The sequence below is a fragment of the Carassius auratus genome, chromosome 37, assembly GCF_003368295.1.
Source record: "Carassius auratus strain Wakin chromosome 37, ASM336829v1, whole genome shotgun sequence".
NCBI classification, from domain to species: Eukaryota; Metazoa; Chordata; class Actinopteri; order Cypriniformes; family Cyprinidae; genus Carassius; species Carassius auratus.
In genome coordinates this window covers 1,094,253-1,121,318 of record NC_039279.1, presented here as the reverse complement: position 1 = coordinate 1,121,318, position 27,066 = coordinate 1,094,253, and the positions used below count along the sequence as shown (strand labels likewise).

General features: G+C 34.4%; 1 protein-coding gene across 1 annotated transcript in view; it reads left to right on the top strand.

Moving 5' to 3' along the window:
* The window catches only part of LOC113055839 (uncharacterized), a 33,988-nt gene extending 8,487 nt beyond the window's left edge, over nucleotides 1–25,501 (top strand). Inside the window, exons 12-22 of the mRNA XM_026222204.1 lie at nucleotides 9,465–9,743; nucleotides 9,903–9,998; nucleotides 10,113–10,263; nucleotides 20,606–21,010; nucleotides 21,165–21,206; nucleotides 22,258–22,391; nucleotides 22,494–22,772; nucleotides 23,617–23,712; nucleotides 23,824–23,974; nucleotides 24,836–24,918; nucleotides 25,008–25,501. Coding sequence (XP_026077989.1) covers nucleotides 9,465–9,743; nucleotides 9,903–9,998; nucleotides 10,113–10,263; nucleotides 20,606–21,010; nucleotides 21,165–21,206; nucleotides 22,258–22,391; nucleotides 22,494–22,772; nucleotides 23,617–23,712; nucleotides 23,824–23,974; nucleotides 24,836–24,918; nucleotides 25,008–25,088 — 1,797 coding nt within the window. The 3' untranslated portion in view covers nucleotides 25,089–25,501. The remainder of the gene's footprint in view (nucleotides 1–9,464; nucleotides 9,744–9,902; nucleotides 9,999–10,112; nucleotides 10,264–20,605; nucleotides 21,011–21,164; nucleotides 21,207–22,257; nucleotides 22,392–22,493; nucleotides 22,773–23,616; nucleotides 23,713–23,823; nucleotides 23,975–24,835; nucleotides 24,919–25,007) is intronic.
* Nucleotides 25,502–27,066: the final 1,565 nt, after the last annotated feature.

The following is a 27,066-nucleotide window of genomic DNA, read 5'->3' as shown; positions in this document are numbered from 1 at the left end:
AGTCGAACTTGTAATTTTGACTGATGTCTCTTATTACAGGTTAATAACAATGGACATCTCACATTTGACAAGCCTTCATCACTATATACTCCTTACTCATTTCCTGCTAATAGAAGCCAAGATATAATTGCAGGTCTCTGGACAAACCTTAACAACAATGTGAGAGGTGTCATTTCATACCAGCAGTACACTGACGGAAATGTACTTACACGTGCCTCTCAGGATATAAACACACATTTCCCAAATCTGACTTCCAACGCTTCTTGGGTCTTTGTAGCAACTTGGGATAAAGTCGCTTACTTCAACTTAAGCAGTACAGTACGTATGATATACTGTTTCACTGTCTGATATACTGTTTTCACTTCATGAAGGATAGAACTCTAAGAGATTTTCTTTTTTCTTTCTTTTTTTCTCAATATTTTCAGGAAACATCTTTTCAAGTGGTTTTAATTTCAGATGGAAATTTTTCATTTATTCTGATTAATTATGGTGACATTGCTGTAACAGAACATCCAGTGCAGGTGAAAGAAACTTGTTTCTTTCCTAGGAAGAAAATGTTATTATCCAGTACCATAGAACAGTATATGTATGTTTACTGTCTAAATGTTCAATTTGCTTTTACATATTTTGTACAGGCTGGTTATGACACAGTAAACTCCACAGACTACTTTGTGATTCCTGGATCAAACGATGGGAGCCTCATCTCAAACCTCAGGAACTCCAGTAATGTTAATGTTACAGGCCGATGGGTCTTCAGGGTGGACAGTGGACAACACAACATCTCTAAAGGTAAACGCTCTCTAGATTAGGGGTTTTCTACAACCAATGCTTTAATCAGTTTTATAGAACACTGTGTGATGTTTACAACAAATTAAAAATTTAATTACACTGAATATTTTGTATAATATTTTATGTCTTTTAGTACATGTCAGTCAGCTTTAAGCTCATCTATATAGTAGTTCACTTCTAAAAGACAAATTACAGATGCACACTTAAAATTGCAGTCTTTCTCTTGCAAGAAAAAAGACAAAAGTGTTGATGACTCACTCTGTCTATATATCACTCTGTCGCATCTTTTTGGCTGTGCATTTATTGAATGAGCACTGTGCAATGTCCGAAATGATTGCACTATATTTTCACTGTTTTATTCTATTTTTTTTTTTTTTTTTTTTTTTGTAAAATCATTTTCTAACTGTTTTTAAACGTTTTAATCATTTTAAAAGTTTTAAAATTGCTTGTTTTATTTTTTATTATTTTTCTTCATCATTATTTTACTTTCTTTTATGTAAAGCACTTTGAATTACCATTGTGTACGAAATGTGCTATATAAATAAACTTGCCTTGCCTTGCCTATAATCAAGTTTGCTAAAGAATCAGAATCAGAATGAGCTTTTTCGCCAAGTCTGTGCAAGCACACAAGGAATCTGCTCTTGATAAAGTACATGCATATATATATATATATATATATATATATATATATATATATATATATATATATATATATATATATATATATATATATATATATATATATATATATATATATACATGAATAATAATAATAATAAAAACAACAAAAGAGAAAGCACAGGGCAGAATATTGCACTTCTCGAGTTCATGAGGTGTTTAATGGTGTTTGTGTTCATCCTTTCAGAAACAGCAACCACAAACTCGACAGGTAATAATGCTGTGACTGACTGAAGAAACACGCTTATTATCATTGTAAATCCTGATTTGAAATAATAGTCTAGTTAAAAAAAAAAGAAGTTTATTAAACCTAGACAAAAACTAAAAATATATGTACACATGATTATGTCGTCATTTGATGCATCAGGCTTTAATGGCTTGTATGATATTGTGAGAATATTAAGCTCATACTCCTCAGTTTTAGTCCCAAGCAGAGTATATGAAATTTGGTGCAGATGCTTATATTTATATGGCCAAAAATTAAAGAAATTTCTGAAAGCTTCCAATGTAAATCAGTCTGATCTTAATAAATGTATAGCAGATACTTAAATAAAACGAATACAAATATCACTATAAATCTCCCAATAATATGTCTTGGTAAGATATTTAAATGTTTAGTTTAGTTTTTGTGCAGAGCAAAACATAAAATGCAATGCAATTCATTTATAATTGAGAGATATAGAAACAAATAATTATTCCTCAAAAAACTGATGATCACTTTTGTTACATTTAAAAAATTATTTTTCTAAATAATTGTGTATGGATAATCAATTAAACCTAAGTTGTTTCAGTCCAGTAAATATTCATATTGAAATATAATTAACAATATACAAGTTAATCTTTTACAATTATCTTATATCTTATAAAATTGATTTCACAGCAGAAAACAAAAACAAAAAAACATGTAGTTTGACCAGAAGTTGGACATTAATAGAGTTATACTAAAAGGCTTTTAAATGCTTGGTACCTTCAACTAACGGAGCCCGTAAACATTTCCACTTGATTTCATATAAACACATTCATCTGTTTGGTATATAATTCAACAAATGCTGAGATTTTTTGTGTGTGTTTTCTCTTTAGTCATTGGATTTCGAGTGAGAATTAAATCATTTCTTGACCTAACAAACAGTACAAACACCAATACAGTTTTACAGCAAGTAAGCTACACATGCAGCTATTTATACATTCAGTCTATATTGCTATTGGAGAACGACTACTGGAAAGTCTGTTTGTCCATCTGTGTTTCAGATAAAACGGGAAATGGTCAAGTACGGTCTGTCAAACAGCATCGAGTTGAAATTAAGAAAAGTGCAAAGGATAAATCCATAATACCGGTCTCCTTCAGGAAAAGAAATAAAACCGGTTACTATCTTAAATGTGCTCAGCGAATATCCCAGTGATCATGTACAGATTTAAAGACACCAGTTTTCATTAAACACCACATCAGCCAGTCTACATTTCTGTATTAACCAGCACTGATTTTGATACAGCCTTCATGTAGCTGTACAAATGTAAAAAGTTCAGTTCCCAGGTAATGCATGAACTGAAAAAATATCACTTGAATGCAATGTACCGTAAGTTTCTTTTGAACAAAAGCTTCTGCTAAATGCATTAATTCAATATATCATATATACTATATATATATATATAAACTATATATACATGATTCTGTCTGCTGCTTTCTGTCTGTAAAGTATTTAAATACAGGCAGAACTTAATCAGGTTAAACATCATATTGAATTTTACATGCATGAAAATGGGACTGTTGGGGACATATTTACTGTATTTACAATAGCATTATCATCATAGCTTTAGAAAGGTACCAAATCGTGTAATTTTTCAAAACTCCCAACTTTCAAAACTGTTTTATGTAGTTCTTTTCTATTGAAAGTTATTTTCAGAAAAATGTTCACAAACAACAGTACAATCCATTGAATGCACTGTACTACTGCTATACTGCACTGTAGCTTTGTTTTCATTTCTGTCAAAAATAAATAGGCTATGGCACTATGACTATGTATAGAAAATGTATGACAATAACGTTCAAGGATAAATATATTAATATTAAAACTGTAGTGTAGCAAAGACAGTTATATTCAAGCCATTTTAAGACAAATCAATTATTTTCATGGGGAAAAATTTACAATGTTGTCTTGAGGGGACTTTAAGAAGAAAATGCTTTAAAATTCTTTATGCACCAAGAGTTTGTAATACTCCAAAAACGGAGGAAAAATTGAAATCACATCATAAGACCCCTTTATATTTGATGGTTTGTAATGGTATTTGTAGTGAAAGCCATTAGAATTTCTGTGACGGTTTCTATTTTTTGTTTGTTAGTTTTTTTTTCAGTAGGGAAATAAAACTTAATGGTAAAAAATTTTACATTAAAAAAAAAAATGATTTGATGTTGATTTAATGTTTGATAATCATTCGGGGAAGAACATACAGTACATTCACTTAATGTTTGTTTCTGTTGTATCCTCATTCTTTACATGCTTGGTTTTTTCATCTGCTGTTCTCAGTTTATTCCTATGAATACAGCTACATCATTCTGTTATCCATTATTCAGTTCGGTAACTTGAGTAATGAGCAATATTATGGATAGGGGACTCGTATTTTATCCGGAAGCAACAGTTTGAGGTTAAAAACACCTTCATGATGGATGCAGCTTTTCACTTCACAAGATGTTAACCGATTGACTGAGTGGTGTTTACTTGCTATTTCTACATAATAAAATTGTTCCAGGGTTCACAAATTGAACCAGTGTTTTTTTTTTTTTTTTTTTTTTTTTTATGTGACCAGGTTGGATGTAATGCTACTTTTCTCCCCCAAATCTGTTTTTTTTTTTTTTTTTTTTTAATGAAGAAACAAACTATTCCTGTAACTGAGTTTATGGCAGTTTGACATTTTTTTTTGTTTTGTTTTAAGTTTCAATCTTAAAACAGCTAACACAGTCACACTGACTTGCACTGACTTGATTTGTTGTAGTATAGTTTACCTGTCAACAACAACAACAAAAAAATGTTTGGCTCTTGGCATATCATGCTGTAATCATACGGTGTAAATGTTCTGTGTAACTTCTTTTTTCCCCATTCCAGCGGATGTTTCCTCTTAAACGCAGGTCTGGGACACATTTAAAACCAATGACAAGTTCCTGCTAACCCACAGCAGGCGCAAGAGTCTGTTAGAAGCTGTCTGAGGTAAGTCAGATCTTTTTCTGTTAAGCTACATAAGCTTTATTCTAGGTTTTATATTTTATTTTAGTCAATTAAATCTGTCCTTCCTGAATAAAAATATTAATTTCTTAAAAAAATAAAGAAATAAAAACATTCGTTACAAAGAGTATTATCACAGTATCCACCAGATCCTCGAGTGAGTAATTGAGGTGCATATTTACAATAGTAGCCTACACCGAGTAGTGTAACATATGAACGTACACAATTTGTATACTGTAATTCATTTTAAGGTAAACACCTATTTGAAATAAAGATCTGATGATAATTGAATAATAATTTTATATTTTATATTAGCTGTTTTCATACGGCTGTGAATGAATTATCTGATTTCTATTAAAGCTTTCATTGAGAGCCATTCATTGGTTTATTTTATTTACTTTATATTTAATAATGCATTATACTTTAACGCTGTCTGATTACAGAAGAAGGACTCCTACATTCTGGTTTTATCTCTGACGTCGTCATCATGAGATTGTCTCCAGTTTCACCACATCTGCTGGTGTTCATATCAGTCCTGTCACTCGGTAAGGCTTTGACCTTGATTGATCTTAATGTGGCAAAGACAACATAAATATAAAAATGTGTGTTTCTGAGTTTGATCATATTTCTTACTCTTTAACAATCGGGTCACATTTTTGGGGTGGTGGTTGAAAAAATGGACAAAAAAGAAATTAATAATGCGTATTATGTGAAACTTATAATGCAAAATGAAATGAAAAAATTCTCTACTTATGATAATTCACAAAAAAAAACAAAAAAAAAACAATATGGCCAATCAGAACTCTGTAATGTAACAAGCTGCTCATAAGCTTTCGAAATTTTGCTTGAAAAATGGGTCAAGCGGAACTTTTGAAGTTCTTTAAAAAGAGGACAACAGAAAATGTATGATTTTTCCATGATTATAATTTAAAGACAGTCTTATGTTATTGTGCTGTAGCTTATGTGTGACTGTGAGGGATGACTTAACGACTTTGTAAAAAAAATTCAAGCAATGAAAGAAAAAAATAGCCTATACCCATTAAAAATTACACACATTTTGTAATCGTTATGTAAAATTAGCTACAGAAACAGCATCACCCCCCCCTCCCCCACCCGACCGATAAATAAACTGACTTGTTTTTTTATGTACATTAGAAACTGTTTTATAATTGAATGTTCATTTTTATTTAATAGGCATTACAACAGCAACAGCATGGACAGGTAACTATGACCATTGAATTAACAGTCTATACATTCATATCAATATCACCACAATTATAAGATCGCAACTTGCAAAAAGTTGATCTTTAGACATCACAGACCTGATGATATCTGCATGGCATACTCTTGAAACCAGAAATTCCCCTGATGAAAGGTATAATAACTGAAACTGAAATGTGTGCTTGATGAGCGAAAACAGATGTTATTTGTTCTTGCACATCAAGCATATGCGTTAGAGCTTACATTTACCATATTTAATGAGTGTAAGATGGATATAGGATTAAGCTTGTTTGTCATCTGACGATTAGAGCCAAGGTGACTTACTGTACCATGTTCTTAATCACTCAAGTGAACTTAAAGACAAAGAGTACGAATGGGAAGATAGATTGTACTCTTAGAGATGATTTTTATAGTGATTAAATATTTTACTGTCACATCTGCAGTTACACCCCACTACTAATTAAAGGCAGATTCGCATTTGATGTAGACAAACATAAGTCATAAATCTTTGTGAATTGTTAACATTTTGTATTTTTTGTGCTCTCTCTCTCTCTCTCTCTCGTCAGCACCGGTGATATTCTACCCATTCGGCTCAGCAGCAGGAGACACACAAGTTCTTGAAACTGGGTCTGAAACCTCTGCATATGTTGCCTTCTCCACTCCATTTAAGTTTTTTGGCCGCACATACAGCCACACATATGTGAGGATCCGGTTCTATTGCCAGTCTAATATGAATGAAAATGATGTGGTAAGCCAGTTCATGCTTTCCTTGTGTATCTGAAGTGATTTATTTTATTTCAGGTTAATAATAACGGACTCCTTACATTCAACCAAGCTTTACCAGAAGCTCAACCTAACATCTTTCCCACATTTGGAAGTAGAGACTTCATTGCTCCGCTCTGGGCGGACCTTGATGACATTAGTATAGGCCTTTACTCCTATCAGGAGTACACAAATGGAAGTGTTCTCACTCGTGCCACTCAGGATATAAACCAGTATTACCCTCAGATGAACTTCAATGCTTCTTGGGTCTTTGTTGCAACGTGGGACTTTGTTTTAACGTCAAATATAACTGTTTTAAATCTTCACTTAGCACCGGTAAGTTTTTCTTCTTTTTCGTTCACAGATGGTCTCAGACTGTATAGACAGATGAATCATGACGTTGTGTATGTTTGTGTTTTTTCTTTTTTTTTCAGGCTATCACTTTTCAAGTCATTTTGATTTCAGGTGGTGGTTATTACTTCATTTTGATGAATTATGGTGACTGTGTTGCGATATCCATATCAGTGGAGGTAAAACAAATATTAAAGGATTTAAATGATATTCTATCCTGGTTGTGTATTTAAACAACCTTTGATTGGTTTTTACAGGCAGGATATGACACCATAAACTCCACTGACTACTATCGGATTCATTATTCAACGAATGGCAACTACCTCCCAAACCTCAAGGACACAACTAACGTAAATGTTCCAGGTCGCTGGGCCTTCCCTGTGAACGACAGACCAGGTAGGACTTTCATCAGGATCTGTGTTATCCGTTCTGTACACACTAAAAAATGTTGGGTAAAAATAACCCAACGAGTAACCCAACTATGGGTTGGTATAGCACCTTCCCATCTATGAAGTCATAGGTCTAAGTAAAATGCAAAAACTTATGTATCATTAATTTAAATAGATTACTTACCTTGAAATGTTTCAGTTAACAGGCAGAAATTCTATTGTTGCATTTTTTTCCTTCACGAAAAAGTCCATTGTCTAAAACATAAGTATAAACACATTTAGTACAACACATTTAAAAAACATGTCAATCAATCTAGCTTCATAAGAGAAACTGCTGTAATTATAGGGTATTCTAATAGATGCAATAAATAAAAAAAAAAAAACACTTTTACAGTACAATTAATTAGTGCTGGTGCGCTAAGACGAATATGGCTTCTGTTTTACGCTCCCCTCTTAAAGGTTGGTTGTAGGAGTAACGTTATGTAAATTTGGGGCACTGCCGGTATACATTTTCGCTGAAAGAGCGGATTACCTCACGACTGCGCGCTTTTCTTTCGTCTGGGTTTTGAATTGTATAACAGGAAATTGCAGGTTAACTCAAAGGATTCTCGCGGAGTCTGCTGTCTGTCGCATGACTGATGTGTGAGCTCAGCTCGAGCAGCTTCTTTCACTGGCCCAATACGAAAAATGGTCCGTGCGGCTTTTCTAGCATTTTATTAACTTTAAGTAATACTTGTCTAAACATTTTTTGCAGCTAATCTTTAGTGTATTAATACTGGCGAACAAACAGGAATAGCATTCATTCACAATCGATCTGATTATCTGGGGGAAACAAACGGACTAAAGGGAATTAAACCTTTTTTAACGTGTAAAAAAACAAGAATTAACGTATCAGACACATTACTTAATGTTATGACAGTTATATACATCATACGATTATATTAACCCTTCATAATCAGGCAGGCTGCCGCTGATGCGCACGCTGAGTCTCTGACTGGACCGTTAACATTTGAACCGGAGTGAAGCGGGAAACATATTTAACCCAACAGTTGGGTTATGACTAAAAATAATCCAACGACGAAAAAAAAATTACCCAACAAATTTAAAGATAACCCAACACATTGACCCAATATGTGTAACCCAACGGTTGGGTTAAAAAAAATGTGTACATATTGGTGGGGATATTGATCATTTCCAATGCTGAAGAAAATCGAAACAGTGGGTGTTTACATTGAAGTCTTAAAGGAATTCATTTGAATGAATAATAATAATTAATGCTTAAAATATGTAATTCAGCAAATGTAGATGTGTATTTTGTTTGTGCTGGTGTTTTTCTTTTAGTTCGTAGCTTTGAGTTCAAATATAGTCCTGATGCTAATGTGCTCTAGTGTTGTGTAGTTTAGCAGATAATTGATTAAAAATTGTACTGTCTCTTGACAATACTTGAATGTTTCGTTGTACAATGTAAACTTATATATATATATATATATATCTGTAGCACCAAATTATGGCAGACCCTTTTTACATTTACAGGGATTTCAGAAGTGGAACTCATTATAGTTGGATAAACTTTTAAGCTGAATGGAAACTACAACAAATATGATTTTTGCATTCCTATTTGCTCCAATAGCAAAAGGGTGGTGGGTGGAAATGGGATACCATGATAGTGTTTTTAAGACTTTCCAAAAGAGGAAATGAGATTGATTATGTTGGTCAGAGGAGAGTAAAATGTTATATTTACTGTCACACATAATGCACCACAAGAGGTCATCATAGTCCCACTATGACAGCGAGATTCAGACATATCCTTTGTTTATTCTTTTGGTAGCTCCAGAAATATTCTACCCATTCGGCTCAGCAGCAGGAGACACAAACAATGCTGCTTCTGATGATGGGAGCTCCTCTGTTATTCAACTGTTGAGTCCATTTCCATTCTTTGGCCGCACATACCAGCAGATTTATGTAAGAATTTAGTTCCATCCGAGTCTAAATGTGAGTGGTAAATGCTTCATAATCTCATCCGTGATCAGTGATTTGGACAATATTTCTCATGTTGTAGGTTAATAATAATGGACACCTCACATTCAACCAACCTTCATCACAATTTGTTCCCTACTCATTCCCTGCTAGAGGAAGCCAAGATGTAATTGCTGGTCTTTGGACAAACCTTGACAACAGTGCGAGAGGTGTAGTTTCTTATCATCAGTACACCAGCGGAAATGTCCTCACACGCGCCACTCAGGATATAAACACACATTTCCCAAATCTGAACTTCACTGCTTCTTGGGTCTTAGTTGCAACGTGGAATAAAGTTGCTTACTTCAACTTAATCAACACAGTAAGATTGATGCTCTTCATAACTATAACAGTTTTCACTTTGTTCATGATTCATTTTCTGAATACTTGGTCAAATGAATACAGTAGACCATAAAGACAGCAACCAAGAAAACAACAATATATTAATAAGCTTAAAGTGTTTATCTTTTGATTTTTGCAGGAAACATCGTTTCAAGTGGTTTTAATTTCAGGTGGTAATGTTTCATTTATTCTGATGAATTATGGTGACATTGCTGTGACAGGACATCCAGTGCAGGTAAAAGAAACTTGTTTTTTGTAATGAGAACAAAATTTTACTATTCACTACTGTATAAAAGTTAATATTCTCTATATATACTGTTTATATGAATAATGTTCTACACACTTTCAGGCTGGTTATGACACGATAAACTCCACACACTACTTTGTGATTCCTGGATCAATCAATGGCAGCTTTATCTCAAACCTCAGGAACTCCAGTAATGTTAAAGTTCCCGGTCGATGGGTCTTCAGGGTGGACAGTGGACCAGGATACAGCAAAAGTAAAAGCCTTATTTATAGATAATGTTATGATAAATTTCCTATCATCCTTTACAGTGTTTATATGGTTAGTGTGAAAAAAACACAGACAAACATTTTAGGTGTTCCTGTGTGTTTCCTTCTAGACCGTGTCATTGGATTACGTATTAGACTTTCCTCATTTATGGACTTGACACAGAATGGCAGCACTGAAATAGTTTTACAGCAAGTACGTCACACTTACTATGAATATTTAAACAGAATACGGTTCAAATAGATCACATGGGGAAAGTTTGATCTGTTTGTCCATCTGTGTTTCAGATAAAACAGGAGCTGGTCAAGTACGGTCTGCCAAACAGCATCGAGCTGAAGTTAAGAAAACTGCAAAAGACAAAGCTGTAATTTCATCTTCTTTCAGGAAAAGAAGTAAAACCAGTTTGTTTAGCATCTGACAACAAATGTCCCTAACGACTGATGATGTAATAGCTTCAGTTTTCATCAAGGTGGTTTCATTTAAAGGATTACAAAGGACGCAAAACCACATAAAATTATCATAGAAGAGGTGCATTGGTATTCATCACTGAACCTCCTTTTTCTTTACAATCAAATATCAACTGACAACTGCAGAAGCTTAGACTTTATTGTAAGTAAAACTGTTTTTCTCATTCACCTAAATTAGAACTATATCTTATAAGCATACAAATACTTGTCTTATTGTACAGTAGCCTATAGTTTGAATGCAGTTTATGTGATTAAAAGTGTCTGCCAAATGCATCAATGTCATATTACATCTTATTGCATGATTCTTCCTTATTTCTGTCTGTAAAATCACTTAAGCATTTTTAAAATGGGAATCTAAATTTGTAACTTAATAAAAAATTATATTGTTCGACTATGTCAAATCAGCTTTATTTCTTATTTCAGTCGTAAACATGAGAAAACCAGAAACAGTGATGGAAACTTGTGCTTCATCCGTCATGAAATGAGTTCAACTATAAGCAGTTTAACAGAAGGCAGCAATGCAACAACCGGTTTATTTGTTAAGTGTCTTACAGCAAATATCCCAGTGATTAAAGATTACACATCACCAGTGTTCACTAAGATGGTTTCATTTTAAAAGATTTAAGCTTTAAAAAAAGGACACAAAACTCCATAAAATTGATCCTTTGGATAATTTTGTGTGGTGAATAAATGAAAATGTTTATTGTGATTGACTAAAAATCTTACATGATATTATCATATCATCAGTGTGGTCAAGTCATTTGTGAACAAATTGTTGTTGTTGTTGCTTTTTTGTTTTGTTTTGTTTTTTTGAGTGAGAACTTTTCAGTGAATCATTGATTCTGTTCACAGATCTGATCAGACGGATCCAATCCTTAAATTCAGTTCAGTAATTCAGTCTCTGTAAATTTCTGTCTTTTCCTCATGCAAATCTATGTTGTGGCTACGTTTACATGCAGCCAAATAATCAGTTTGTAATCAGACTGAAGGCTCGATCGGAATGAAAAGCCTTCATTTAAAAACCTTAATCAATCTGATTGAGCTCGATGAGAATGAAATTTCGATCAGATTGAAGGGGGTGGTTTATTCCTCTTCTAATACAATTGAGAGTGCATGTAAACACTCTATCGGATTGAACCACAAAACTGAAAGGACAAAGTACAGTACATGCAATGACGCAGAAATAATGTAGTTGACGGGTGGAACTAAGGCTCAAGTGTCCTGTCATTATAAAATTCTCCTTTCACTTGGCAACTGTGAAGTAGAGCAGGAAAACCTGTTTTTGGATAATCGTCCACAGGAAACTTGTTTTGGCCGCGGGGAGGGGCTTTGTTTGCATGATAAATCTTAGCAGCAGGCATAGCTGGATAAATATTAATTCTGCTTTTAAAAACAAATAAAGACACTGTGTAGGAGAGTGCATATTGTGTACAAACAGTGAGAAACTCTATATTTGTGCATTGTGTGCATGTCAAAAAATATATATACGCACACATCAACTAGATTACTTTATTTGGCATTCATGTATACATTACAGTCAGATTCATCAATCAGAATGAATTCAGTCTGATTGAACCAAAAATCGTGCAATGAAATCATAGATTTATTGTTACTGATGGCGTAACAACAAAGCAGGAGATCCATGTGCAGGCTTTATTAAACAGAGCATAGTCACCACAGACAGGGCCTAACACCAGCAAACAATAACATCCACGACAAGACAAGGGTAAGAATGATAGAAGGGAATGCTTAGAATAGTTAACGCAAACACAGAGGGTAACAAGGGAGACAGAAAATTTCTGGGGGTGGGGCAGTTATTGCTCAGCCATGTGTGTATGTGTATCTATCCATCCATCCATCCATCCATCCCTCCCTCTCTCTCTCTCTCTCTCTCTCTCTATATATATATGTATGTATATATATATATATATATATATATATATATATATATATATATATATATATATATATATATACAGGTGCTTTTAAATTAATTAGTATGTTGTGTGGAAAGGTTTTAGTTATTCAACTCAAAATTGTGAAACTCGTGTATTAAATAAATGCAATGCACACAGGCTAAGTAGTTTAAGTCTTTGGTTCTTTCAATTGTGATGATTTTGGATCAGATTTAATAAAAATCCACCAACAAATTAGAATATGGTGACATGCCAATCAGCTAATCAACTCAAAACACCTGTAAACATTTTCTGAGCTATATTCCTGAAATATATACTTCTAAATGGTCTCTCAGTTTGTTTCACTTAAGGCGGGCATATGATTTCTGTGCGATTTTGGCAAGGTACCAACTCACACTGTACGGGTAGATGGCATGCGATGTAAAGCCAAAGCTCACGATTTTTGTGCGCTTACTGTACGGTCCGATTGCCGAGTTGCGATTTGACTGCTCACACTATACGTGAGGAATAAACCGAATCAACACATAGGATCCCTCAGAACCCGGATGTTTGTGGCTGTTTCAGAATAAACATGCTTTCCCGGGATAAATGCACTGCTTTGGTGATATTCGCAAAGTGCAATTATGTGTACTGAAACGTCCAAAAAAAAAAGGCGTCGGCGTATCTAGACGCGCAGGTGGCTGGGAAGACGTGGCCAATATGGTCAATCCATTTTGCAACGCGAACTGGAGGTAAGCAGGCATTTTTTCCCCTCTTTTATTTTTATTTTTCTTTGCCATAACTCCACAAGTTATCCCTCCATCACTTCAGTCCACACTAAATGCTGTGTCAGGTGGTTTCGTTTATGGTTTCACGCATGCGCAGTGAGGGAAACGCGGAAAATCGCTTTGTAGCCCTGCTTCAATAGTGCGATACCTCACGAGAGGCGACCAAAATTTCTGACATGTCAGAAATCCATCCGACCAACCGATTGCTGGTCGGGAGAGGCTTATCGCCTCTCGTTTGCCCTTGTACACTGCACGAACACTGCACGACAAACGACGTGTGAAAATGCTGAAATTCGGCCCGACCCGAAAAAGAGTCACACGAGTCAGAATTCAGCTCAAAATCGGATGAAAATCGCACAGTGTATGCCCAGCCTTAGGCTACACAATCATGGGGAAGACAATCTTTAATGGCGTTTCCACTGCTGGAACTTTACCCAGGAACTAGGGACTTTGGCCTGGTACTTGGTGTGTTTCCACCGCAGAAACCAGGAACTAAATAAAGTTCTAGGTAAAAAAAAAATGCCCCTAAGAAAGTCCCTGCTCGCGAGGTGGTACTTCTTCAAAGTTCCGGAACGGGACTTGGGAGCTAAACATCCTGATTGGTTGAGTTCACACAGCATTGTGATTTCAACCACCATTTATTTGGATAATTTTCAAAATATTGCTGTTATTGTTTCATAAACTGTCATTTTAAAAGTATTTCAGGTTAGAATGTAGTTGTTTAAAACTCACATCTGTGGTTTATTTATAAAGACAGCGCCTATTTAAAAATGTTTCGCCGATTCCAGAGACGATCAGCTCCAAAGGATTTCTGTGGCTATTATTATATTTAAATGAAAACGAAAGGAGATAATGGTATTTTAAATCCTATTTCATTTTATTGTAAATATACAGTGAGAAAAATTGCAGTAGCCAAGGCTAGCTGACTGACGTTATCAAGTATGCTGCTTTCTCCACAATTACTGGATTTGGGTCGTCGCGGACATCACACTCCCAAGTCGAATGCGGAAAGTCCACTTTGTATTGAGAAATGTGCACAGACCTACATCACCAGACTATTTGCCTAATCTTCACGGTACTTTAGACCACAGTGGAAACGAAGAAAGCAACAGGTCTGGGGGGAAAATAGTTCATAGGGAAAAAAGTTCCTGGTACAATTGTTGTGGGAAATGTGGCAATTGACACTCTTCACAAGGAGGGTAAGCCACAAACATTAATTGCCAAAGAAGCTGGCTGTTCACAGAGTGCTGTATCCAAGCATGTTAACAGAAAGTTGAGTTGAAGGAAAAAGTGTGGAAGAAAAAGATGCACAATCAACCAAGAGAACCGCAGCCTTATAAGGATTGTCAAGCAAAATAGATTCAAGAATTTGAGTGAACTTCACAAGGAATAGACTGTGGCTGGGGTCAAGGCATCAAGAGCCACCACACACAGACGTGTCAAGGAATTTGGCTACAGTTGTCATATTGCTCTTGTTAAGAACTGTAATGTTGCCCAGTGGTCCAAAGTCCTCTTTTCAGATGAGAGTAAGTTTTTTTTTGTATTTCATTTGGAAACCACGGTCCCAGAGTCTGGAGGGAGGGTGGTTAAGCTCATAGCACAAGTTGCTTGAAGTCCAGTGTTAAGTTTTCATCTGCTGGGGTTGCTCCATTGAGTTTTTTTTTGAAAACCAAAGTCACTGCACTCATTTACCAAGACATTTTAGAGCACTTCATGCTTCCCTCTGCTGACCAGCTTTTTGAAGATGCTGATTTCATTTTCCAGCAGGATTTGGCACCTGCCCACACTGCCAACAGCACCAGACCTGAATCCCAGAGAGAATATATGGGATATTGTCAAGAGGAAGATGAGAAACAATAGACCTAACAATGCAGATGAGCTGAAGGCCTGTCAAAGAAACCTGGGCTACCATACCACCTCAGCAGTGCCACAAACTGATCAGCTCCTTGCCACACTGAATTGAGACATTAATTAAAGCAACAGTACAGTAAATGAACATACTTTCCAGAAGGCCAACAATTCACAAATTATTATTATTATTATTATTATTATTATTATTATTTATAAAGTAATCTATTTTGTTGATATCGTGAATTGGTGGGGTTTTTGTAAATTGTGAGCCAAAATCATCACAAGACTTAAACTACTTCTGTCTGTGTATTATAATATAGTAATGTATATTACTATATTAGTTTAATCATATTTTGGTCATTAACATTTTGTATTTTAAGGTACTAAATGTTTACAAAATATTTACTCTAAAATAGGCACTAAGATGTGGTGGTAAAGTCAGCTGTCAGCTAATAACATTGTCATCAGCATTAAAATGAATGGACTCATGCTGCTTTTCGGTACAAATTTATTTTGTGATGAAAATAATAGCAAGTTTTCATCTGTTATTTTACCTACGGATCGATGCTGATCTGATTTCTTACAGATTTCTGCTCAGTCAAAATCGGGTACAGATGAAGTAGCACTAGATTACATTTGCAAAGCATTATTGAGAAAGTGATTGCGTCTGTATAAGTGTTATAGAGTACTTGTTTAAATCATGTTTTCAGCTGAAAATATTCAGTAGCACATCTAGAAGGAACAAACAAAGTCCTTCAGAACTATAAATTCTAAATAACTAAAACTATAAACTAAATATGTCTATAGCCTTCACATTTATTCTGAATTGAGTGATCCTTCTCTATCAATGATTAAATAAATGTAGGAATATATAATGTGCAAAAAAAAGGTTAAAAAAATAATAATTTTTAAGCAGAGGTTAGTTACTAAACTAAAAATGATATTAATAAAAAGCACAGACTGATTAAAAGGCTGCTTTGATTACCCCATACACTTAGTACTAACATACAAATATACTTGTAGGTTTAAAATTCTTTGTCACATTAATTGTACAACAACATATATTTCAGCAAAATTTATATTTTAGTCAGAGTTGTTGTTGTGCTCCTATTCCATTGCAGCAGCACTCGATCTAAATGAAGTCTGAGGAGTTTAGCGTAGAATCGCCAAGCAAAAGCTCATGCACTTCTGACAGCAAAATTGAAATATTTCCATGGCTTTTAACAGCCAGAAATGTAACTGAATATTAAGCTAGAATTCACGTGTTAAACATATTTAGCTAGTTTGATAGAGAAGGATCATTCAACAGTTTAGCAGCTAAACTTTAGTTGTGGGCACAATTCGCTTGCATAGGTGTTTTTGTAGTTATGTCATTATATTAACGGATTGGAGCACTAGCTATATTAATTTATGTAAAGGTGCTTTGTCAATGGTAGCACTGGCTAACTGGCTCAGCTGAACGAATCATTTTGGAATCATGGTCAATTACTCTAATAAGAGGGGTTGTAGGGGATTCAAACACAATTTTAGGAAACTTTAAAATACCATATATGACCTGCTCTTTAACCTACAAGAGATGATAGAGATGATAATTTGATGGATGATTGAAAAAAATAAATTTTCCCGAATCACCTGTTTGTGGCCTCCTAATGTAATCTTAATGAAACATTTAAGCATCTTAATAAGTGGATACAAATTGGAAGAAATCATTGTATAGCATAAGTTTATTTTTTATTTATATTTATATTTTATGTATTTATATTTTGTTTATATTTATATTTGACACAATTTAAATAAAAAAGCAAAGTGAAAACAGCTGTTTTGACATACTGACTTCTGTAAGCATTTGTTGCAGTGCTGGTTACTCAACAAACATTTGTGGTTAGAAGAAATGTAACCAGGCATGTAGTCATTCACATTTTTTTCTTCATTCCAGGTAATGTTTCCTTATAAATGGAGGGACACATTTAAAACCAATGAAACTTCCTACTAAACCACATTCGGTACAAGAGCAGCTTAGAAGAAGCTGTCTGAGGTAAGAAAATTATTATCTTTAATGTTAAGCTCCATAAGGTATATTTTTGAATTAGTCAATTTATATTTATTATGTCCTTGATGAATAAAAATGACATTTATTTAAAATTAAATCTTACTGATCCCTTAAATTCTATCAAGATACGACGGATATCATCTTCCAAGCTTAAGTGAATCATTTTGGTGGTATGAAAAGTAAAAGTAACATACTGAATTTTAGCAGTATACATATTGTAATCATACTAAGGTGAAATTAAGTTTATTAAACTATTTTAAAGAGAAGTTGAAGAGAACTGAACTGAAGATAAGGGTTTTATTTATTTATTTATTTTTTGAAGACGCCAAAGAAAAAAATCACTAAAGCCTTTATATTTCTTCGTTGTTTGCTTTGACGTGCAGTACACATGCAAACCGCTATTTTGCAGTGTCCATGGGCATGTTGTTGGTGTAACCCGCAGTACTACGACAAAAGCATTCTAGCCGTGATGGCGGCAGATAAATATAAAATCATTATTTAAAACTACAAAATGAGACAACAACGCAACAGGAGAAGATGACAATATTTTTTGTCCTCTGTGCCTACACTAAATTTAGTGTAAAAAAATGAACGAAACTTTATAAAACTGAATGTAACTTTTTGAGAGCACCTGTCCATCAAAAGCTCACTATCCAATCAGAGTAGATCACTGTTAAACCCGCCCCCACAAGAGGTTTGTGTCAAAACACCAAACGAAAAACTACAAAGCATTAGCAAAATCTGTGGCAATGCATTCAGAATCCAAGATTAGCAAAAACGAAACTTTGAAAAACATCAACAAAGAATGAAGCATATTTGAAGAGCCTGTTAAATTTGTGCAACTAAGTTAATTGTTTTCATTTTCATTGTGTTTTTCTTCTTTTGTAATGGCATATTTTTGATTATTTTCTGAAAAAGTTACATTCAGTTTTATAAAGTTATGTTCATTTTTATTGAACCAAATGTAATTCCATAGTAACTGTGCACAAAAAGTGCATGTAGGCACTGTTCTTTCATACAGGCCCTCACACCCCCTTGCTGCTCACTCATACAACTTTCTCCGTCATATGTTTGACAGATTAACTTGGCCTCTGGGTTGTACTTCTGAATTACTTTCATTGACACTTCAGAAAGTGATTTGCCTTCTCTGTCGGTGCTAACGTCATGGAAACCCAGAAATCTCTCTCAAATAGTGCCACCGACAGAGAATGACGGACAGCAGGCATTTATATGCACAAGTATAGGTCTCTGCAGGAAAGAAATCAGGTGAAAGCTTAGCCTGACAGTTAGCCTACTCCAGACCGGGTTCAATTCCCTGCATAAGTTGCCACAGTGACTGAGCTTGAGCTATGGTCATTTTGCTTTATGAATCCCAGTAAAGTGAACAAATCATATAACATATAACGTCCGAACAGAAAGGCGTTTACGCTTGTATTTTCAGTATGTATGTGGACAACATCCGAATACAGGTCACATGTTAATGCCAACTGTAAACGCAGCTGAGGATGTGTCATTTGATCTCGGATGTAATAAGCGACGTATGAAGAACGAGCCTCTGGACTTTTTGTATTTTGGTTTTGTTTGTGTGCGGCAGTCACTGTGAGGGGCTATTTTGTGATGGTTTATTTTATTAAAGTTTTGTTTAAATGTTTACTGTTTCCCGCCTCCTCCTTCCCATTCTAACAACATTTGTTATAATTTCATTCAGTAACGTCATTATTGTGATTTATTATTATTATTATTTTTTTGTTACTTAAATTAGGACTGTGAATTCAGAAACAGGTGCAGTTAGTTCGCGCCGTCAGTCGCAAATATTACAAATATTTTTTGTGAGGACAACAGGAAACACCTTCTCTTAAATTCTTTATACACCACACACTAAACAGGTTTAAACACCAGCAGAAAACACTAATTGAGGCAAAGGTTCACTCATGTGTTTTCTGAGTTTTTTTTTTTTTTTTCTTACAGAATTATGTATCACTGCTGTTTTTCCAACATTTTCTATAACACAACTGCAGATTTTAGGCTAACTGATTGGGTGAACACACAAATTCATAGTCACGACATAACAATTGATAAGACTGCTGAAAAAACACATTTATATATATATATATATATATATATATATATATATATATATATATAAACCTTTGACCTAAAGTGGCCCTTGAGAATGTCTAAATATACTTGGCAAATCCATAACATGTCTAAAAACAACACAAGCTTTTATGAAGTGTATACAGGTATCTAGTGATTACACCATGAAATTACATGTTTTTCAATCTTTGCTCTCACCAGGTGGTGCTAATCTGCCTTCAAAAATTGTATTTGAAAGGCTTAGTCTCTGTTTTTCCTGACTTACATTCTGGTTTTTCCTGACTTCATCATCATGAGACTATCTCTGGTTTCGCAACATCTGCTGGTGCTCATATCAGTCCTATCACTCAGTAAGGCATTTTGTTCCTGATTGCTTTTCAGTGTTAATTTGTTTGTTAATATACACACATTTCTGTTTTTTTTTTTTCTGAATGTAATAATCTCTCTTTATCTCTAACAGCCAGGGCACAATCAACAACTGCACAAACAATATTTCCTTTAATAACAACACATTCCACAAACGAGACAACAACAACATCTGCAACAACAACATCTTCACTGACAACAGCACCTACAACAACATTTGCACCAATAGCATCTTCATTAACAACATCTGCATCAACAACACTAGCAGGTAATTATGGACTTTTTTTATTAGAATATGATCTGTGGTTTGAACTAAACAAACCCAAGAAGAACCTCTGCCACATTTTTTTTATGTATCATATAAATGGTTTATAATTTAATGTCAGCATGAAACAGAAGTTGTGATTGCATTTCATCAAATGTAGTGACTTGATTTTTTTCCATTGGGAACTGATTGGATGGTTGTGGTGTACTATTGGTCGATCTCATGTGAGTTACAGGTTGTTCCGCCCTCATGCCTGTAAACTTTTTATGATTTGCGATTGTATGTTTGGCTAATTTTGATCCATTAAAAATTATAAAGAAATATTAGGGGGAACATTACCATCATGCAAAATTGTTAGTAGGGTTGTTGGGTTGCATTCTCAATTGTTTTGTGTTCTAAATGAAGAGATGTTTTAAAGTTTGCTCTGTAACTTAAAACTCACGGAAAGAGAGAAAATAAACAATTTTTTGACTCCACTCCTATGTACAAGGAGGTATTTTTGAATAATAATTTAAATTATTACATTTGTTTATTGGTTTCTTTTTTTCACAGCCCTGCCCTATGATCCCTGCTATAACTACACTGTGCTGGATGATTTACGGAGAGCCACCGACAATCAATTACAATCATCATATTACGCTCGATACACCTCTAAATTACTGTGTGACACTGATGTCAACTGGGTTGGCTGGTACCGTCTCTTCATTCGGGGTCAGAGTGTTCAGATGCCCGACACATGTGTCGATCAGTTAAGCTGTGGAACTCATGCCCCGCTGTGGCTGAACGGTCAACACCCAAAAATTGAGGATGGGGTGGTGACCCGAAGTGTCTGCGGTCACTGGTTGAATAACTGCTGTTATTTCCAGTCGAATCCTATTAAAGTGAAAGCCTGTCCAGGAGGGTATTATGTCTATGAGTTTGTGAGACCAGTAGGCTGCTATTTGGCATACTGTGCAGGTAAGCATATTTAGCATTTGTGTAAAGTATTACATTTATGAGTTTGTTAGATCAGATAATCTGTCTGTTTTTTTTTCCATACTGCAGAATTAGCGTGCCTTTTGTACATATGCAATCGTTGAATTTGATAATATTCTTTTTTCTTTTTTTTCAGACACTAGGAACATTAGCAACTATAATCATACTGTCACTCCAGGTAAATGTAGTCTGCTATACCTTCTACAGTTCTATTGACTGCTGAAATTAGGACAGAATGTATCATGAAAATCAGTGTCATTTAGTAGGGGAGTGTTTGTTTCTCATGCCTTGTGTTTGTGATTTTACTTATACGTGTTTGTGATTTTACATAGTGTATATATATATATATATATATATGTGTGTGTGTGTGTGTGTGTGTGTGTGTGTGTGTAATTTGTTGAATAGAAAATGATGTAACAATGGTCAGTTGAATCCAAAATCATCAACCGGTTGAGGGCTTGAAATAAATGTGCATGAATTTCATCAAAACAACTCATAGTGTAAGTCAGTATTGTGTGCGGCCCCCATATACCTGAATGCCATTCCGACCATGTCTAGGCCTGCTCCTGATGAAACGGCATGTAGTCCTGGAGTTCTCCAGACCTGGTGCATCAGTGAGCTTCTGGACAGTTTGTGGTGATACTTATGGATGCTTTGATACATTACATCCCATAGCTGCTCATTTGGATTCAGGTCTGGGAAACTTGAGAGCCAGTCATGGGCATCAATGCATTTTTAATCCAGAAACTGCCTACTCATGGGGAAGAACCCAGGGTCCACTGCACCAACATTAGATCTGACCATGGTTCTGAGAATTTCTCCTCTATGCTATTGAAACTCTGTAGGGAGAAACACCAAGCCTCCTTATGATGGCACTTATGGATGGACTTACTCTGCAACCTGATTTTACGCAAAGAGCAGTAAGTGGCCACTTCATACAAAACCATTACATTTTTGGGGACTGTCGTCTCGTTGCCTCTCCAGTGCATCCGTTGTCATTTTAATTTACACTAAAGCAGGAGGAACTGATTCAGAATCACTTATACTTCTTAACCAGAGAGACTGATAGGCATAATGTAAAGGTTCTGTATTTTCATATTATATTTTTATTATCTTTATATTTATTAAAGATTATAGTGTTTTAAAAATGTATTGTCACATCCACTGCCCCAAAGGTCATCATCATCAAAAATGAGCCTCATAAATCAAATTATTTATTCTCTTGGCAGCACCAGCAATATTTTATCCATTCGGCACAGCAGCTGGAGACACAAACAATGCTGCTGTTGATGATGGAAACTCTTCAGTTATTCAGATGTTGAGTCCATTTCTGTTCTTTGGCCGCACATACCAGCAGATTTATGTAAGAATTTGAGTCCATCTTGATTCTGAGTCTAAATGTGTGGTCATTTATTTATAAACTCATCTGTGATCAGTGATTTTGACAATATTTCTCATGTTTCAGGTGAATAATAATGGATACCTCACATTTAACCAAGCTTCAAATGAATATGTTCCCTACTCATTCCCCGCTAGCAGAAGTCAAGATGTAATTGCTGGTCTCTGGACTGATCTTGACAACCGTCAGAGAGGTGTAGTTTCTTATCGTCAGTACACCAGTGGAAATGTCCTCACACGTGCCACTCAGGATATAAACACACAGTTCCCAAATCTGAACTTCACTGCCTCTTGGGTGTTTGTTGCAACGTGGAATAAAGTCGCTTACTATGCTTTGACCAGTACAGTAAGTTTGATATTCTTCTGAAATGTGAATGCATTTACTTAATCCACAATGCATTTTCAAAGTGCTTTATTGAACACCTTATGTTTTCATTATGTACATTTTCACTTTCACTTTTGACTTTATCGAACTTATAACATGACTATGTGCCGCATAAGTAAATAATTAGTCATGGAAAATTGATTTGAGTATAAATATTTTAGTAGCTCTTTAATGCAAAGCTTCCACACATACACACACACACACACACACACGCACACACACACAGACACACACACACACACACAAAACGTCTTTAACCTTATACAAAGTTCAGGAAAGATGAACATTTAAGGCATAATGTACAGTCCCATCACTAATTATCACAATCCCTTTCACCACAATAATAAAGACAAGGAAATAAAATGTTATTTGATAAGAAAGCATTTTAAAAACTTAAATCCTTAAATTGATTTGTGTGTGACAATCTTTGGCAACAAACCGAGCACCTCAATAATAATACTGCAGGCCTACTATTAATACTAAAGTCCTCCTGTTTCAATTTACAATAAATGAAGTTTATAACTTATGCACAAGATAATAGCAGTAACTGATGACTGAAACTAGACACAGTTTGGTGGTGTGTATGAGAGATATGAAAAAAGCGTTGGCCTCAAATACCTGGATTACTGGTGAGTTATTCAGCGTTGATAGTGATGACAGTTGTTATCAGGGAATGACGAACCTCAAAATGTCACGACTGACCAATCAGAATCATTCCAGAGAGTTGTGTAATATGTATTTAGCTAACAATGCTCATAAACAGTGATCCCTAAGTTTAAAGTGATTATCTTTTTTAATCTTTCAGGAAACATCGTTTCAAGTGGTTTTAATTTCAGGCCGTAATGTTTCATTTATTCTGATGAATTATGGTGACATTGCTGTGACGGAACATCCAGTGCAGGTGAAAGAAACTTGTTTCTGTATCGAGAACAAAAAGTTATTCACTACTGTATAAAAGTTCATGTTCTCTATATATACTGTTTATATGAATAATGTTTTTTCACACTTTCAGGCTGGTTATGACACGATAAGCTCCACACAATATTTTGTGATTCCTGGATCAATCAATGGCAGCTTTATCTCAAACCTCAGGAACTCCAGTAATGTTGATGTTCCCGGTCGATGGGTCTTCAGGGTGGACGGTGGATCAAAGTCAAACAATGGTAACATTACCACTTACAAATTACCACCAGTTTGTTCATCACAATGTGATATACCCAGAAATTATTTTACTATGGTGGCCGAGAGAGCACAATGCACTAAAAAAACCTTTTTCAAATAGTGGAAAAAAACCACAAATTAAGAAAACATCTTCATCATTTTGACAGCACATGCACTGAAAACCAAACACAGAAACATGCTGCAAATACTCACAACACAACCAAATACAGTAATATGCTGTTAATATGCACAGATCACAACGGAAATGTTTAAGGGGAGAGCAACAAGTGATGAACCTGGCCAGGACATGTTTATCAATATATATGTGTGTGTGTGTGTGTGTATACATAGTCCAGTTAGTTACTACAGTTAAACCAAGATAACCACAAATTAACCATGGTATTCGCAATTTAACCATGGTTATACTGTGGTTATACAAATGGTAAACAATATGGCAAATAAAAGTTACTATAATAAAACCATGGTTATTTTTGTAAGGGTTGTTGGGGACCTCTTGAAACATTTCTGTTGTGGTCTGTGTTACTTACAATGTTTTCTGTATTCTGTCACATTGTAAGTATTTGCAGCACATGTGTTGTCAAACTGATGAATATGTTCTCTTAATTTGCTGGCACTTTTTCTATTTGGATATGCTTAAGTTGCAACGCATCGAGCTCTCTCAGCCACTGTATTTTACAAACCTATGTTATGACGTGTCCCAACACCACAAACAAGTCAAACCTGATTTCACCCACATATAACTTGTTTTGTTTGGCTGTACTAGAAACCAACACATACGTATGTACAATATATACACATTCAACAAAGAATTCAGCAGTCTGTGTATGTGTGTTTCCCTTCAGAGTACATCACTGGACTTCAAGTAAAACTTTCCTCATTTTCTGACCTATCAGATACTGGAAACATTGAGATCGTTTTACAGCAAGTACGACACAAACATGACTATTCATACAAAATGTGGTGCTAATGGACAACATGGGGAATGTCTGATCTGTTTGTCCATCTGTGTTTCAGATAAAACAGGAGCTGGTCAAGTACGGTCTGCCAAACAGCATCGAGCTGAAATTAAGAAAAGTGCAAAAGATGAAGCCGTAATATCTGCTTCAAGAAAAGAAATAAAGCAGTTCAGTTCACTTAGCACAAGACAGCAAATATCTAACTGATCATGTGAAGACTGAGATTAATGTGGTTTTGAAGAACCCATGAAAACAACCCAAACAAAATGATACTTCAGTACAAAAAAACTGCTAAACTTTGACAAATAGTCATTTTTTTATTATTACAATAATGATATCATAATCTCTATACATAAATCTAAATAAAAAAATAATAATTTAAAAGATCTATACTTATGTTGACCTGACAAATAAGTAATTAAGTAATAATCTACTGTAGCTGAACTTTCATATTTTTCTAATTTTATAAGTGTTTGATTTCAATTACATGGAAACTATTTCCCATTATGTTGTGGTACACTGGCCATGTTATTACCATGAATTCAAATTAGAAATGTGGGTCTTTCATAAAGTGTTTTTTTTTTTTTTTTTTTTTTTTTTTTTTTTATGTTTTAACTTATTTATATTAATGTAAACAAAATACATTAAATCCTCCAAAAAAAAACTGCACAAATGTAGAGTAAAATCATTAATAAACTGATAAAATACATTTGTTTTTTAAAAATCTTTAACATCACATTTTGTTTTTTGGCCCGAACAGCATGAGTGTATTCCCCAAACAAACAGCACAAAAGAGTTAAAGTGGTCTTATATTAGGTACAGTATAGTGGTTAAGATGTATAATATACTGACATCCAGCCCAGGTTACTTACACTTATAAGCCTTCACATTTATCTGACAATATCCATTTAGAAAAGTATATGTTTTAATTCAAATAATTTCAATGAATTAGTTGATATCAGATGCTATAACAAACCTAATCTGAAAGATTTTAACACAAATGGACTGTTCATCAAATGTAATTTTGGCTGCAGTGACCTGATTCATAACCAACAACAACAAGCATGCATTCCTAATTTCTCTGGACTCTGGTTTTAGGTGAACTATTTGTTCTGCATCTACTGTCAGGTTAAGAACTGCATTTAATGTTGTATAATGTATATCTGTTTCTTGGAAACCAGTGTGTTCTGAAGATGGAAATGTCACTCAACAGGAAAAAGTGGTCTTTATGTATAAATCCAGCAATCATATACTCTCCAGCAATTATCTTTGATCCTCCTCTTCTCTTTCTCTCATTATTCTTTGTGTTATCACTTGTTATCTAACCATTCTTTTGTTTTCAAAGCAAAAGCAAAAGTATGTAATGGTATGGTTTTTTTTTTCTTATTGGTCTCAGCCATGAGAACATTCAGAAGTAGATTACAATACAGAATGTAAAATGTTTAAACATCTTTGTAAATATATTTTAAAAAATAGACATGAAGCTTAACAAGAAATAACCTAATCATCACTCAATATCATAAACCTCATTCTGAAATGTTTAAAAGCATCTTAATACTGTATATGGGCTAATAAGTGGAAGGTTACATAATAGTTATAGATATTAACATAAATACATGAGGAAACTACCTGTTCTGATATGCCAATCTTAGTATGCATTTACTTTTTTTTTGGTATCGATGGTTACCATTTTAATGTCAATAAAATTCCAATAATCAACTTTGAGTACAATTGCTTCCAATGTCCACTTTTATCTGTTCAGTGCACACTTGCTTCATTTATAAATACAAGCAATTATGTAATAATTTCCAAGTTACAAAAAAATAAATAAATAACAAAGTGCTTAAATTACATTAAAAATAATAATACAAAATTAAATTAGCTTATTTCCTTATTATTTTTTTTCTTGATCTTATTTAATTCAGTTTTACATGAATTTTAATCTCCTTTTGAATTCTGAACAAGTGGAAATAAATATTTTTGTTAAAGGTTTTTGTTTAGTTTTTTGGCTTTATTTTTTTGGCAGTTTATGACATTTTGTCAATGTATTGCAATCATTCAGTTTCTTAACAGTAATTCACTTAACTAATGAAATAATTGTATACGGTGTTATTTAT